This window comes from Cetorhinus maximus, chromosome 2 (genome assembly GCF_964194155.1).
Source record: "Cetorhinus maximus chromosome 2, sCetMax3.hap1.1, whole genome shotgun sequence".
Lineage (NCBI taxonomy): Eukaryota > Metazoa > Chordata > Chondrichthyes > Lamniformes > Cetorhinidae > Cetorhinus > Cetorhinus maximus.
The window spans coordinates 77,314,649-77,331,165 of record NC_135880.1 but is presented as its reverse complement, the minus strand read 5'-3'; the positions used below and the strand labels follow the sequence as shown (position 1 = coordinate 77,331,165).

Here is a 16,517-nt window from a genome sequence, read left to right as displayed (position 1 = left end):
GATTACTCCCAGTGACACGTGCTAGCGAGCTCAGGAATAAGAGAATAGCACAGATGAATACGTGGCTTAAGAGTTGGTGCAGGAGTGAGGGCTTTAGATTCCTGGATCACGGGGACCGTTTCTGGGGAAGATGGGACCTGTACAAGCGGGACGGTCCACATCTGAACCAAAGCGGGACGAACATCCTTGTGGGCAGGTTTGCTAGTGCTGTTGGGAGGAGTTTAAACTAATATGGCATGGGGAGGGGACACAGAATGCTAGTAGAATAGGGACACATCATAATACAGTAAAACAATCAAGTCAGAGGGAGTACAGCTGCATTAAGTTTCAAGGAGTAAGGCAAGGCTGGATGGCCTCTACTTTAATGCCAGGAGTATTACAGGTAAAACAGATGAGTTAAGGGTGAGGATTGATATGTGGAATTGTGATATAATAGCCATCACTGAGACGTGGTTGAGGGAGGGGCAGGATTGGCAGCTAAACATTCCGGGATATAGAGTCTTCAGCCAAGACAGGGGAGGGGGTAAAAGAGGAGGAGGTATTGTATTATTAGTTAAGGAGTCAGTTACTGCAGTAAGGAGAGATGATATCTTGGAGGGAGCATTGAATGAAGCTTTGTGGGTAGAGCTTAGGAATAAAAAAGGGGCAGCTACATTGTTAGGTGTTTATTATAGACCCCCAGATAGTCAGCGGGAAATTGAGGAGCAAATATGTGCACAATTTGCGGAGGTGTATAAAAACAATAACAATAGGGTAATTATATTAGGTGTATTCAACTTTCCCAACATTAATTGGGATAGACATAGTGTTAAGGGCTTGGATAGAGTGGATTTCTTGAAATGTGTATAGGAGAACTTTTTAGGTCAATACGTAGAGGGTCCAACAAGGGGACGGCGCAGTGCTGGACCTAATTCTGGGGAATGAAGCCGGACAGGTGGCTGAAGTGGTGGTGGGGAGTATTTTAGTGATAGCGACCACAACATGGTGCAATTTAAGCTCGTTATGGACAAAGGAATAGACCAGTTGCAAAAAAATGTTTCGGATTGGGGGAGAGCGGATTTTAGTAAAATAAGGCAGGATCTGGCCAAGGTAGACTGGGAACAGCTACTTGTGGGGAAATCTAAAGAGGAGCAGTGGGGGGTGTTCAAAAAGGAAATGGGGAGGGTACAGGCTCAACATGTTCCCTCTAGGGCGATAGGAAGGTGTAACAAGCCCAGAGAACCATGGATGACCAGAGATATTCAGGATACGATGAGAAGGAAAAGAGAGGCTTTTAGCAGGTACAAGGGGAGCAAATCAACAGAGGCATTAGTGGAGTACAGAAAGTGCAGGGTGGAGTTTAAGAAAGCAATTAGGAGAGCAAAGAGGGGATAGGAGAAAGCTCTGGCTGGTAAAAGTAAGGAAAATCCGAAGATATTCTATAAGTATATCAATGGGAAGAGGATAACCAGGGAAAGAGTAGGGCCCATTGGGACCAAGAGGGCAATCTATGGGTGGAGCCAGAGGACATGGGTACAGTGTTGAACGAATACTTCACATCCGTCTTCACCCAAGAGAATGAAGATGAAGGTATCGAACTCGTGAAAGAGACTGCAAGGTTCTTAAGCAAATTGATATCGGGAGTGACAAGGTATTGGAGGCATTGGCAGGCTTAAAAGTGGACAAATCTCCAGGTCCGGATGATTTGTGTCCCAGACTGCTGAGGGAGGCAAGGGAGGAGATCGCAGGGGCTCTGACCCAAATTTTTAATTCCTCTCTGGCCACGGGGGAGGTGCCAGAGGACTGGAGAGCAGCTAACGTGTTTCCGCTATTTAAGAAGGGTTGTAGAGATAAGCCAGGGAACTACAGGCCAATGAGTCTCATGTCAGTGGTAGGGAAACTATTGGAGAAAATTCTGAAGGAAAGAATCTATCTCCACTTGGAGGGGCAAGGTTTGATCAGGGATAGTCAGCATGGCTTTGTCAGAGGGAGGTCATGCCTAACAAATTTGATTGAATTTTTTGAGGAGGTGACCAGGTGTGTAGATGAGGGCAGTGCAGTTGATGTCGTTTATATGGATTTCAGCAAAGCCTTTGACAAGGTCCCACATGGGAGACTTATAAAGAAGGCAAATGCACTTGGGATACAGGGTAATTTGATAAGGTGGATTCAAAATTAGTTTAGTTATAGGAGACAGAGGGTGAGAACAGAAGGCTGCTTTAGCAACTGGAAGCCAGTGTCCAGTGTCGTACCACAGGGATCTGTGCTGGGTCGCCATTTATATAAACAACATAGGTGACTATGTGGGGGGTAGGATTGCGGATGACACAAAGATTGGCCAGGTGGTTAACAGTGAGGTTGAGTGTCTTGGGCTACAGGAAGATATAGACAGGATGGTCAAATGAGCAGATAAAATTTAACCCTGACAAGTGTGAGGTGATCATCCATGTTCATACTGAATGGTGGAGCAGGCTTGACAGGCCATGTGGTCTACTTCTGCTCTTATTCCTTGTCAAGAAAAAAATGGCAGGACTACGGGAAAGGCGAGGGGATTGGACTAACTGAGTTGCTCTTGCAGAGAAGTGGAACAGACCATAAGATGTAGGAGAAGTAGGCCATTCAGCTGACCGAGTCTGCTCCGCCATTCAATGAGATCATGGATGACCTGATAATCCTCAACTCCAATTTCCTGCCTGTTACCCCATAACCCTTAATTCCCAAACTGATTAAATGTCTATCGCAGCCTTGAATATACTTAACCACCCGCCCTCTGCGGTAAAGAATTCCACAGATTCACTACCCCTTGAGGAGAAGAAATTCCTCCTCATCTTTGTCTTAAATGGGCAACCCCTCACTCTGAGATTGTGCCTTCTGGTCCTAGACTCTCCCACAAGAGGAAACAACCTTTCAGTATCTACCCTGTCAAACCCTATAAGAATCTTGTATGTTTCAATAAGGTTGCCTCTCATTCTTCTAAACCCCAATGAGTACAGGTCCAACCTACACAACCTCTCCTCTTAAGAAAATCCCTGCTTACCCAGGATCAACCTAGTGAACCTTCTCTGGACTGCTTCCAATGCCAGTACATCTTTCCTTAGATAAGGTGACCAAAACTGTTCACAGTATTCTAGGTGTGGTCTAACTAGTGCCTTGTACAGTTTTAGCAAGACCTCACTATTTTTATACTCCATTCTCTTTGAAATAAAGGCCAACATTCCATTTGCCTTCTCTATTACCTGCTGAATTTGTATGCTAGCTTTTTGGGATTCATTCATGAGGACCCCCAAATCCCTCTGTGCTGCAGCCTTCTGCAGTCTTTCTCCATTTAAATAATATTCAGCTCCTCTATTCTTCCTGCCAAAGTGCATAACCTCACATTTCCCACATTATATTCCATCTGCCAAGTTTTTGCCCACTCACTTAACCTATCAGTATCCCTCTGTAGTCTCTTTGTGTCATCCTCACCACTTGCCTTCCCACCCATTTTTGTGTCATCCGCAAACTTGGTGTTAGTACATTCACTTCCCTCATCTAAGCCATTAATATATATTGTAAATAATTGTGGCCCCAGCATTGATCCCTGCGGCACTCCACTAGTTGCAGGTTGCCATCCTGAAAATGCCCCCCTTATCCCAACTCTGTCTTCTAGTACAAAAACAGAATTACCTGGAAAAACTCAGCAGGTCTGGCAGCATCGGTGGAGAAGAAAAGAGTCGACGTTTCGGGTCCACACGATCCTTCAACAGAACTGAAGTATAGTTAGGAGAGGGGTGAAATATAAGCTGGTTTAAGGTGGGGGGCGGGGGGAGAGAAGTTGAGGGTGGGGTGGTTGTAGGGACAAGCAAGCAGTGATAGGAGCAGATAATCAAAAGATGTCACAGACAAAAGGATCAAAGAGGTGTTGAAGGTGGTGATATTATCTAAGAAAAGTGCTAATTAAGAATGGATGGCAGGACACTCAAGGTACAGCTCTAGTGGGGGTGGGGAGGAAAGATTGACAAAGTATTAGTTGTCGATTTAAAAATAATGGAAATAGGTGGGAAAAGAAAAATCTATATAAATTATTGAAAACAAAAAAAAACAAAAGGGAGGGGGAGGAAACGGGGTGGAGATGGGGGGAGGGGGAGTTTAAGATCTAAAGTTGTTGAATTCAATATTCAGCCCGGAAGGCTGTAAAGTGCCTAGTCGGAAGATGAGGGGCTGTTCCTCCAGTTTGCGTTGGGCTTCACTGGAACAATGCAGCAAGCCAAGGACAGACATGTGGGCAAGAGAGCAGGGTGGAGTGTTAAAATGGCAAGCGACAGGGAGGTTTGGGTCTTTCTTGTGGACAGACCGCAGGTGTTCTGCAAAGCGGTCGCCTTTTTCAAAGCGGTGCGTGCCCCCGATTTCATTTTATTCTTCGCCTCATCATACGCCTCAACAAGAAACTTTTTCTCTTTCTCTCAAATGCTAAGCTCCAACAACTCATCGACACCAACACCCATCTGGGACCCTCCACCCCTGCTTGTCCTTCCGTCCCCACCCCATCTTCCAATCCCAGCCCCAGCCGCGTATTCACTATACCCCCTGACCTTCCCCTCTCCGATGCTGAACGTTCAGAGCTCAGCAAAGGTCTTAGTTTCATACCCTTACGCCCTCATCTCAATGAATTTCGGGCTCGGCACGATGCTGAACTCTTCTTCCGCCGTCTTCGTCTCCGTGCTCGCTTCTTTGGGCAGGAGTCCTCTCCCCGTTCAACGGATCCTTTTACCCACCTCCAATATTCTCCCTCCACCTGGACCCCTCCCTCTGGATTCTTACCTTCTCTTGATCTTTTCATTGAGAACTGTCGACGTGACATTAGCCGTCTCAATTTCTCTGCTCCTCTCACCCATTCTGTCTCTCTCTGAACTTACTGCACTCCGTTCTCTCAGGTCCAACCCCAACATTGTCATCAAACCCGCTGACAAGGGTGGTGCTGTTGTTGTCTGGCGCACTGACCTCTACCTCGCAGAGGCTGAGCATCAACTCGCAGACACTTCCTCCTACCTCTCCCTGGACCATGACCCCACCACTGAACATCAAGCCATTGTTTCCAGGACTGTCACTGACCTCATCTCCTCTGCAGATCTTCCTCCCACAGCTTCCAACCTGATAGTCGCCCAACCTCGGACGGCCCGCTTCTACCTCCTACCCAAAATCCACAAACGGAACTGTCCTGGCAGACCGATCGTGTCAGCCTGTTCCTGCCCCACGGAACTCATTTCTCGTTATCTTGACTCCCTTCTCTCTCCCCTTGTCCAGTCCCTTCCCACCTACATCCGTGATTCCTCTGACACCTTACGTCACATCAACAATTTCCAGTTCCCTGGCCCCAACCGCTTCCTCTTCACCATGGATGTCCAATCCCTCTACACCTCCATCCCCCACCAGGATGGTCTGAGGGCCCTTAGCTTCTTCCTTGAACAGAGGCCCCAACAATCCCCATCCACCACTACTCTCCTCCGTCTGGCTGAACTTGTTCTCGCACTGAACAATTTCTCCTTTAACTCCTCTCACTTCCTCCAAATAAAAGGTGTGGCTATGGGTACCCGCATGGGCCCCAGCTATGCCTGTCTCTTTATGGAGTATGTGGAACATTCCTTGTTCCAGTCCTGCTCTGGCCCCCTCCCACAACTCTTTCTCCGGTACATCGATGATTACTTCGGTGCTGCTTCATGCTCTCGTCGGGACCTGGAAAAATTTATTAATTTTGCTTCCAACCTCCATCCCTCTACCATTTTCACATGGTCCGTCTCTGACACTTCTCTTCCCTTCCTTGACCTCTCTGTCTCAATTTCTGATGATAGACTGTCCACCAATATCCATTACAAGCCTACCGACTCCCACAGCTACCTCAACTACAGCTCCTCACACCCCGCTTCCTGTAAAGACTCCATCCCATTCTCTCAGTTCCTTCGCCTCCGTCGCATCTGTTCTGATGACGCTACCTTCAAAAACAGTTCCTCTGACATGTCCTCCTTCTTCCTTAACTGAGGTTTTCCACCCACGGTCGTTGACAGGGCCCTCAACCGTGTCCGGCCCATCTCCCGCGCATCCACCCTCATGCCTTCTCCTTCCTCCCAAAAACATGATAGGGTCCCCCTTGTCCTCACTTATCACCCCACCAGCCTCCGCATTCAAAGGATCATCCTCCGCCATTTCCAGCATGATGCCATCACCAAACACATCTTCCCTTCACCCCCCCCTGGCGGCATTCCGTAGGGATCGTTCCCTCCGGTACACCCTGGTCCACTCCTCCATCACCCCCTACTCCTCAATCCCCACCTATGGCACCTCCCCATGCCCACGCAGAAGATGCAACACCTGCCCCATCACTTCCTCTCTCCTCACCGTCCAAGGGCCCAAACACTCCTTTCAAGTGAAGCAGCATTTCACTTGCATTTCCCCTAACTTAGTCTACTGCATTCGTTGCTCCCAATGCGGTCTCCTCTACATTGGAGAGACCAAACACAAACTGGGCGACCACTTTGCAGAACACCTGCGGTCTATCCGCAAGAAAGACCCAAACCTCCCTGTCGCTTGCCATTTTAACACTCCACCCTGCTCTCTTGCCCACATGTCTGTCCTTGGCTTGCTGCATTGTTCCAGTGAAGCCCAATGCAAACTGGAGGAACAGCCCCATATCTTCCGACTAGGCACTTTACAGCCTTCCGGGCTGAATATTGAATTCAACAACTTTAGATCTTAAACTCCCCCTCCCCCCATCCCCACCCCGTTTCCTCCCCCTCCCTTTTGTTTTTTTTGGTTTCAGTAATTTATATAGATTTTTCTTTTCCCACCTATTTCCATTATTTTTAAATCTACAACTAATACCTTGTCAGTCTTTCCACCCCACCCCCACTAGAGCTGTACCTTGAGTGTCCTGCCATCCATTCTTAATTAGCACTTTTCTTAGATAATATCACCACCTTCAACACCTCTTTGATCCTTTTGTCTGTGACATCTTTTGATTATCTGCTCCTATCACTGCTTGCTTGTCCCTACAACCACCCCACCCTCAACTTCTCTCCCCCCGCCCCCCCACCTTAAACCAGCTTATATTTCACCCCTCTCCTAACTATACTTCACTTCTGTTGAAGGGTCGTGTGGACCCGAAACGTCGACTCTTTTCTTCTCCACCGATGCTGCCAGACCTGCTGAGTTTTTCCAGGTAATTCTGTTTTTGTTTTGGATTTCCAGCATCCGCAGTAGTTTTTTGTTTTTATCTCTGTCTTCTATTAGTTAGCCAATCCTCTATCCATGCTAATGTACTACCCCCAACACCATGGGCTCTTATCTTATTAAGTAACCTTATGTGCGGTATCTTATCGAGCGCCTTTTGGAATTCCAAATTTATTACATCTACTGGTTCCCTTTTATCTATCCTGCTTGTTGCCTCCTCAAAGAATTCTAATAAATTTGTCAGGCATGATTTCCCTTTCATAAAGCCATGATGACTCTGCTTGACTATATGATGTATTTCTAAATGCTCTGCTATTACATCATACTCTAACATTTTCAAATGACTGATGTTAAGCTAACTGGCCTACAATTACTTGTTTTTTTATCTGTCTCCTTTTTTGAATAAGGGTGTTACATTGGCAGTTTTCCAATCCTCTGGGATTTTTCCAGAATCTAACAATTCTTGGGAGGTTGCTACCAGTGCATCCACTATCTCTGTAGCTACATCCTTTAATATCCTAGGATCCAACCCATCAGGTCCAGGGGACTTATTGGCCTTTAGCCCCATTAGTTTCCTAGTACTTTTTCTCTAGTGATAGTTATTGTATTCATTTCCCACCATCCCCCCACCCCCCCACCTACTCCCGCTTTTGACCCTTGATTATTTAGTATTTTTGGAATGCTATTAGTGTCTTCTACTGTGAAGACTGATGCAAAGTTATTCAACTCCTCTGTCATTTCCTGGTTCCCCATTATTATTTCCCCAGCCTCATTCTCTAAGGGGCCTATGTTCACTTTGGCCTCTCTCTTCCTTCCTATATATTTAAAGAAGCTCTTACTGTCCATTTTTATATTACTTGCTAGTTTACTTTCAAAGTTTATTTTCTCTCCCTCTATTTTTTTTTTGGTCATCTTTTGTTGGTTTTTAAAACTTCCCCAATCCTTTGGCTCACCATTAATCTTTGCCACGTTGTATGTTTTCGTTGTATGTTTTTTTTTCAATTTGTTACTGTCCTTTACTTCCTTGGTTAAGATTGGTTGGTTTATCCCCTTCCCAGAATCCTTCTACCTCACTGGGATATATCTTTGTTGTGAGTCATGAACTATTTTCTTAAATGTCAGCCATTGTTCATCAACCGTCTTTTTTGCTGAACTCCTTTCCCAGTCCACTCCAGCCAGCTCTGCCCTCATTCCTTTGTAATTACCCTTATTAAAGTTTAGCACAGTTGTTTCCGAACCAAGTTTCTCACTCTCAAACTGAATGCTAAATTCTGCCACTGTTTCCTAGGGGATCTTTTACTCTGAGATCATTTATTAAACCTGCCTCATCACACTTTACCAGATCCAAAATAGCCTGATCCCTCATTGGATCCACAACATATTGTTCTAGGAAACTGTCTCGAATACAGTCTATGAATTCTTATCTTTGCCAATGGAAATTTCCCCAATCTATAAGATTAAAGACACCCATGATTAATGTACTACCTTTTTTATATACCCTCATTATCTCCTGATTTATTCTCTGTCCTACAGTATTGCTACTGTTAGGGGCCCAAAGACTACTTCCACCACTGTCTTCTTCCCCTTGTTATTTCTTACCTCCACCCATATGGACTCCACATCTTCCGATCCAAGATCATTTGTTGCTATCGTATTTATTCCATCTTGTACTAACAAAGCTACCCCACCACCCTTTCCTTCAGCCTGTCCTTTTGAAAAGTCACATATCCCTGATTATTTAGCTCCCAACTTTGATCTCCTTGTGACCATGTCTCCATAATGGCTATAAGATCATACCCATTAACCTCTATTTGTGCCCTTATTTCATTTATTTTGTTCCGAATACTATGAAGCATTTAAGTAAAGAGCCATTAATTTTGCCTTTTTACCATTTTTTCCCCCTTTGACCCTATTTACTGCTTTTTTTAATGTTTGTACACTGTTCCTTCCTGTCACACTCTGGGTATTATTACCTAAATAGCTGCCCTACAATGCTGCCATATCCTTTTGCTTTGTAAGCCTACCTATCCCCTCTCCAGAACCCTCCCCACCTCTAATTAGTTTAAAGCCCTCCCTACAGCCCTAGTTATTCAATTCACCAGGACACTGGTCCCAGCACGGTTCAAATGAAGCCCATCCCACCAGAACAGCTCCTTCCATCCCAATCCTGGTGCCAGTGCCCCATGAACTGAAACCCATTCCTCCCACACCAATCTTTGAACCATGCATTTAACTCCTTGGATTTATTTACCCTATGCCAGTTTGCCTGTGGCTCAGGTAGACACAACGGGCCAAATGGCCTCATTATGTGTTATAACTATTCCAAGATGTTTTTATATTTTAGCCACAGAACATGAATAGGTCAAAATGGAAAAGAAAATTAGCTACGTCATCTATTCGCACAATTGCTCAATCAGCAGAATTAGTAATAGGCAAGTTACGCAACAGGCTACATCAAGGCAAGGTAAATTTGACTTAATACTGACATTAAATATAGAATGACTTCCCCCTCCCATGGAAAATTTCCCTAACAAGTTTAGGTAATGGCACAAGACAAACTTTCAGAGAAAATATCACTCTTCAGCTTCATCCTGCAGCCTTGCATTCCAACGAGAAAGAAAAATTCCAAGGGGAGGACTTACCATCCATGCTTAACTAGAAAAGTTAGAGTTAGTATCAAACTTAAAGAAAAAGCATACAATTGCACAAGGATGGGTGGCAGGTCAGAAGGCTGGACAGAATATAATAGACAGCAAAGAATGACTAAAAGATTAATGAGGGAAAAATTAGAGTATGATAGAAAGCTAGCTAATTTCTATACATATTTTTAAAATAGTTAAAAGTGAACATTGGTCCAATAGAAAGCGAATCTGGGGAATTAATAATGGAAAATAAGGAGATGGCAGATGAACTGAACAGGTATTTTGCATCCGTTTTCACTATAGAGGAATCAAGTAACATCCCAGAAATAGCTGTAAATCAGGAAATGGAAGGGAGGAAGGAAAATTATAATCACCAGAGAAGTCATACTGAGAAAATTGTTGGAGCTGTGGGTGACAAGTCCCCAGGTCCTGATGTACTTCATCCTAGGGTCTTAAAAGGAGTGGCTAGTGAGATATTTTATGCGTTGGTTTTATTTTTCCAAAATTCCCTGAATTCAGGGAAGGTTCCATTAGGTTGGAAAATAGCAAATGTACCTCCTTTATTCAAAAAAAGGGAGGGAGATAGAAAGCAGGAAACCACAGGCCAGTTAGCTTAACATCTGTCATAGGGAAAATGTTAGAAGCTTTCACTAAAGACGTTCTAACAGGGCACTTAAATAAATTAAAGGTGATCAGACAAAGTCAACATGGTTTTGAGAGAGGTAAATCATGTTTAACCAATTTACTGGAGTTCTTTGAAGTAGTAAAATGTGCTGTGGATAAAGGCATACCAATGGATGTGCTGTACTTAGATTTCCAGAAGGCACGTGATAAAGTGCCACATCAAAGGTTATTGCAGAAAATAAAAGCTCATGGTGTAGGGGGTAACACATTGGCATGGATAGAAGATTGGCTCACTAACAGGGTCGTTTTCTGGTGTAAGATGTAGAGTGGTGTGCCACAGGATCAGTGCTGGGGTCTCAACTTTTTACAATTTATATCAATGACTCGGGTGAAGAGCCGAAGGTCTGGTTACTAAATTTGCCTATAACACTAAGGTAGGTAGTAAAATAATTTATGAACAGGACACAAGGAAGATACAAAGGGATATAGATAGGTTAAGTGAATGGGCAAAGATCTGGCAAATAGAGTATAATGTGGGAAAATGTGAAATTATCCATTTTGGCAGGAAGACTAAAAAAAGCATATTATTTAAATGGTGAGAGATTTCAGAGCTCTGAGATGCAGAGGGATCTGGATGTCCGACTGCATGAATTGCAAAAGGTTAGTATGCAGGTACAGCAAGTAATTAGGAAAGCTAATAGAATGTTATTGTTTATTGAGACAGGAATTGAAAATAAAAGTACAGAAGTGATGCTTCAGTTATACAGGACACTGGTGAGGGAACATCTGGAGTACTCCTTATTAAAGGAAGGATGTAAATGCGCTGGGAGCTGTTCAGAAAAAGGTTTACTAGACCAACACCTGGAATGGACAGGTTGTCTTATGAGGAAAGGTTGGTCAGGCTAGGCTTTTCTCTGCTGGAGTTTAGAAGAGTAAGAGGTGCCTTGATTGAAACATAGAGTCATAGAGGTCTACAGCACAGAAAAAGGCCCTTCGGCCCATCGAATCTGCACCGGTCAAACAAGTACTTAACTATTCTAATCCCATTTTCCAGCACAATGCCCATAGCTTTGTATGCCATGGCATCGCAAATGCGCATCCAAATACTTCTTAAATGTTATGAGGGTTTCTGCCTCTACCACCCCTTCAGACAGAGAGTTCCAGATTCCCACCACCCTCTGGGTGAAAAAATTCTTCCTCACATCCCCTCTAAACCTCCTGCCCCTTACCTTAAATCTATGCCCCCTGGTTATTGATCGCTCCACCAAGGGGAAAAGTTCCTTCCAGTCTACCCTAACTATGCCCCTCATAAATTTTGTACACCTCAATTGTGTCCCCCCTCAATCTCCTCTGCTCCAGGGAAAATAACCCCAGTCTATCCAATCTCTCCTCATAACTAAAACTCTCTAGCTCAGGCAACACCCTGGTAAATCTCCCCTGCACTCTCTCTAGTGCAATCACATCCTTCCTATAATGCAGGTTCCAAAACTACACACAATACTCTAGCTGTGGCCTAACCAGCGTTTTATACAGTTCCAGCATATCCTCCCTGCCCTTATATTCTATGCCTTGGCTAACAAAGGCAAGTATCTCATATGCCTTCTTAACCACCTTATCTGCCTGTCCCACTACCTTAAGGGACCAGTGTGCATGCACACCAAGGTCCCTCTGATCCTTGGTACTTCCCAGGGTCCTACCACTCATCGTGTATTCCCGTGCTTTGTTTGTCCTGCCCAAGTGCATCACCTCACACTTATCCAGGTTAAATTCCATTTGCCACTGATCAGCCCATCTAACCAGCCCGCCTATATCCTCCTGTAATCCAAGGCTATCCTCCTCACTATTTACCACCCCACCAATTTTCCTGTCATCCGTGAACAAACTGATCAACCCTCCTACATTCAAGTCTAAATCGTTTATATATACCACAAACAGCAAGGGACCCAACACTGATCCCTGTGGAACCCCACTGGACACAGGCACCCAGTCACAAAAACACCCCTCGACCATCACCCTCTGCTTCCTGCCACTCAGCCAATTCTGGATCCAATTTGCCAAGTTGCCTCATGGGCTCTTACCTTCGTTATCAGTCTCCCATGCGGGACCTTATCAAAAGCCTTACTGAAGTCCAAGTAGACTACGTCAAATGCGTGCCCTCATCTACACACCCGATCACCTCCTTGAAAAATTCAATCAAATTAGTCAGACATGACCTCCCCTTAACAAAACCATGCTGACTTTCCTTGATTAATCCATGCCTCTCCAAGTGTAGATTAATTCTGTCCCTCAGAATTGCTTCCAATAGTTTCCCCACCACTGAGATTAGACTAACAGGCCTGTAGTTCCCTGGTTTATCAATTCCTCCCTTCTTGAATAACGGTACCACATTGGCTGTCCTCCAGTTCTCTGGCACCTCTCCTGTGGCCAGAGAGGTATTGAAAATTATTGCCAGCACCCCTGCTATCTCCTCCCTTGCCTCACTCAACATCCTGGGATACATTTCATCCAGGCCTGGAGATTTATCTACTTAAACATGTAAGATCCTGAGGGGTCTGACAGGGTGGATGTGGAAAGGATATTGCCTCTAATGGCAGAATCTAGAACTAAGGGTCACTGTTTTAAAAAAAAGAGTTCGCCATTTAAGACAGATGAGGAGAAATTTTTTCTCTGAGGGTCATGAGTCTTTGGAACTCTCTTCCTCAAAAGGCGGTGGAAGCAGAGTTTTTGAATAATTTTAAGGCAGAGGTAGATGGATTCTTGATAAACAAGAGGGTGAAGGGTTATCGGGGTAGGTGGGAATTTGGAGTTGAGGTTACAACCAGATCAGCCATTATCTTATTGAATGGCTGAGCAGGCTCGAGGGGCAAGTGGCCTACTCCTGCTCCTAATTTGTATGTGGAATTGGAACATTAACATTTTTTAATTTCACTTTTCAAAAAACAAGTACAACTGCACTAAGGACGCATTTTAAGCTTCAGTCCGACAGCTCAAACATGGACAAAAGAGCTGAACTCCCGAGGTGAGGGTGACAGTGACTGCCCTTGACATCATGGCCACATTTGACCGAGTGTGGCATCAAGGAGCCCGAGCAAAACCGGAATCAATGGGAATCGGGGGAAAACTCTCCACTGGTTGGCTGGAGTCATACCTAGCACAAAGGAAGATGATTGTGGTTGTTGGAGGTCAGTCATCTCAGTTCCAGAGCAATACTGCAGGAGTTCCTCAAGGTAGTGATATCACCCAACCATCTTCAGCTGCTTCATCAATGACCTTCCTTCCATCATACGATCATATGTCTGTATGTTCGCTGACTATTGCACAATGTTCAGCACCATTCACGACTCCTCAGATACTGAAGCTGTCCATGTCCAAATGCAGCAAGACCTGGACAATATCCAGGCGAGAATCTAACCATTGCCCCTTGACATTCAATGGCATCGCCATACTGAATCCCCCACTATCAACATCCTGGGGATTACCATTGACCAGAAACTGAACTGGACTAGCCAGGACTGTGGCTACAACCGCAGGTCAGAGGCTAGGAATCCTGCGACGAGTAACTCACCTCCTGACTCCCCAAAGCCTGTCCACTATCTACAAGGCAGAAGTCAGGAGTGTGATGGAATACTCTCCACTTGCCTGGATGAGTGCAGCTCACACAACACTCAAGATGATTGATACCATCCAGGACAAAGCAGCCCGCTTGATTGGCACCACATCCACAAACATCCACTCCCTCCACCACTGACGCACAGTAGCAGCAGTGTGTACCATCTACAAGATGCATTGCAGTAATTCACCAAGGCTCCTGAGGCAGCACCTTCTGAACCCACGACCACTACTTCTAGAAGGACAAGGGCAGCAGACAAATGGGAACACCACCATCTGGAAGTTCCCTTCCAAGCCACTCACCATCCTGACTTGGAAATACATCACCGTTCGTTCACTGTCGCAGGGTCAAAATCCTGGAACTCCCTTCCTAACAGCACTATGGGTGTACTGACACCACATGGACTGCAGCGGTTCAATAAGGCAGCTCAGCACCACCTTCTCAAGGGCAACTAGGGGTGAGCAATAAATGCTGGCCCATCCAGCGAAGCCCACATCCCGTGAATGAATAAAAAAAGTATAAATTCAGATTCAGTGCATGGTTTTTAGCAGTAGAGCAAAAGACTTTGATCCAAAAGTGTACTGTATTGTCTTTCCTCTTGTCCATCCTTCAAAGCGAAGATTGCCATGTTCATCATGTGAGGTCTTTGGTTGATTTCCAGTGGATACCATAGAGCCACAGAAAAGTTACAATGCAGAAAGAGGCCATTCAGCCCATAGTGTCTGCGCCAGCCAAAAAGATAAATAAAGAAACTAGCTGCTCATTTTAATCCCACTTTTCAGCATCTCTTCCGTGCACTTCACATGCAGATCCAGGAACCTTTTAAATGAGTTGAGTGCTTCAGCCTCAAACACCAACTGAGGCAGTGAATTCCAGACGTTTTTCCTCATGCCCCCTCTAATCCTTCTACCAATCACCTTGAATCTATGCCCCCAGTAACTGATTGGTTACTTGAGTACATTGGTGACTGTTAAGGCCAATCTGTGCCCAGAAGGTTCTGATACAAATAGGACAGGATACTGCAGACGACTTTGCAGAAGTTGCTGGCGTGGGTTTTCGTCTCCCCTTGCATTTTCTTTCTGCCTCTGATGTGCGCTTGCTTTCAAAAGAAGGCTGCATCAATTTTTTTTTGGTTGTGCCAGGTGCAGCAATCCTGTGAAAGCTTGTCCCAGGACTAGAAATCAATATCAAAACTAGTAAGTGAAGCCTTCAGAGTATCCTTGTAGCAATTCCTTTGACCATCATGAGAGTGCACCCCAGACTCCAGCTCTCCGTAGAAGATTCCCTTTGCTGAGTGTCAGGCATTCTGGCTATGTGACCAGCCCAACTCAGTTGTGACTGTCTCAATGGGGTATTGTAAATACATCCTAAAATACTGACTCTTCGTTCATCTAAAAGTCATTCGCTAAAACTTGGCAGACTACGTACATAAGGTAAATTTATGCTTCAATCTTGTCAAGTCACACATGTTAAGTTTATATAGCAAGACACTTTAAAAAGTGAAATCTATGTCTGCAGAAGATGCTTATCGTTTTTATGTTGTGGAGTGGATGTTAAATTCTGCATCGTGAAGCGATGTACAAAAGAAATCGCCACATTCATCATTCCTCCCCGCCACCTGAAGTAATAAAGCTATTCACTTTTAAACAACCCAGAGCGTTTGGTTTAAAAGATTATGACTTAAAGGAAAAAAATGCTAATCTAAAAGTCTCTTGAGTTTGTTTCTTTACAAACTTATAGACACTGAGAATTTATATTCTAAGAAAACCGTATCACAAGATGTCCTCTCGTTTTACAACATTTCGCACCGTGCGATTTCATTTTCGAAACAAGAATGAAACTCGCGATTTACACTCTCCCCCCTGGTTTACATGAAATAATATCCAAGGATCCCAGGACTCCCTTTGCTTTGAATCGGACTCAGTTTTAACTTTGGCCCTGGTCAGTCCGGCTCTCCACTCCAAGCGCATTTCCTCCTCCTGGGCCCTCACTTCCTCCTTTACATCCACCCCATCCTTGGGCCACGGGAAAACTCGGCCTTTGCGTTTTTACATGCTGCCTTCTTGTATGTTTACCTGCAGAGATCGTCCAGCACCCCAGTTGGAATCTCCACTTTCTTCCCCTCCATAGCACACACATACCGCGGCTCCTACTCCCAGACCCCGTCACCTCTTCCGGGAACGCGAACACCGCCGCCTGCTCCATTCGACCGGCCTTTGTGACGTCGGCGCTGATTGACAGCCGCTCCGCAGAACTGAGGGAGCCGGAGACCGAGAGGAATAATTTGTCAAAATATTTAATAACCTGAATTTTATGACCCGCATGTTTTACGTCTCTCCCGTTTTTTTTTTCCCCCCCCCACTGAAGTAACCCTCCAAGAATCCTGCGTTCCTCCAACTCTGGGTTCCCGTGCGTGTCCCTCTCCCACCATTGGCGGCTGTGCTGTCAGCCATCCGTGC

General features: G+C 45.0%; 1 protein-coding gene across 1 annotated transcript in view; it reads right to left on the bottom strand.

Moving 5' to 3' along the window:
* dcp2 (decapping mRNA 2) overlaps positions 1 to 16,246 on the bottom strand; it is a 39,941-nt gene extending 23,695 nt beyond the window's left edge. Inside the window, exon 1 of the mRNA XM_078566286.1 lies at positions 16,134 to 16,246. Within this exon, the coding sequence (XP_078422412.1) occupies positions 16,134 to 16,186 (53 nt within the window). The 5' untranslated portion in view covers positions 16,187 to 16,246. The remainder of the gene's footprint in view (positions 1 to 16,133) is intronic.
* Between the last annotated feature and the right edge of the window lie 271 nt (positions 16,247 to 16,517).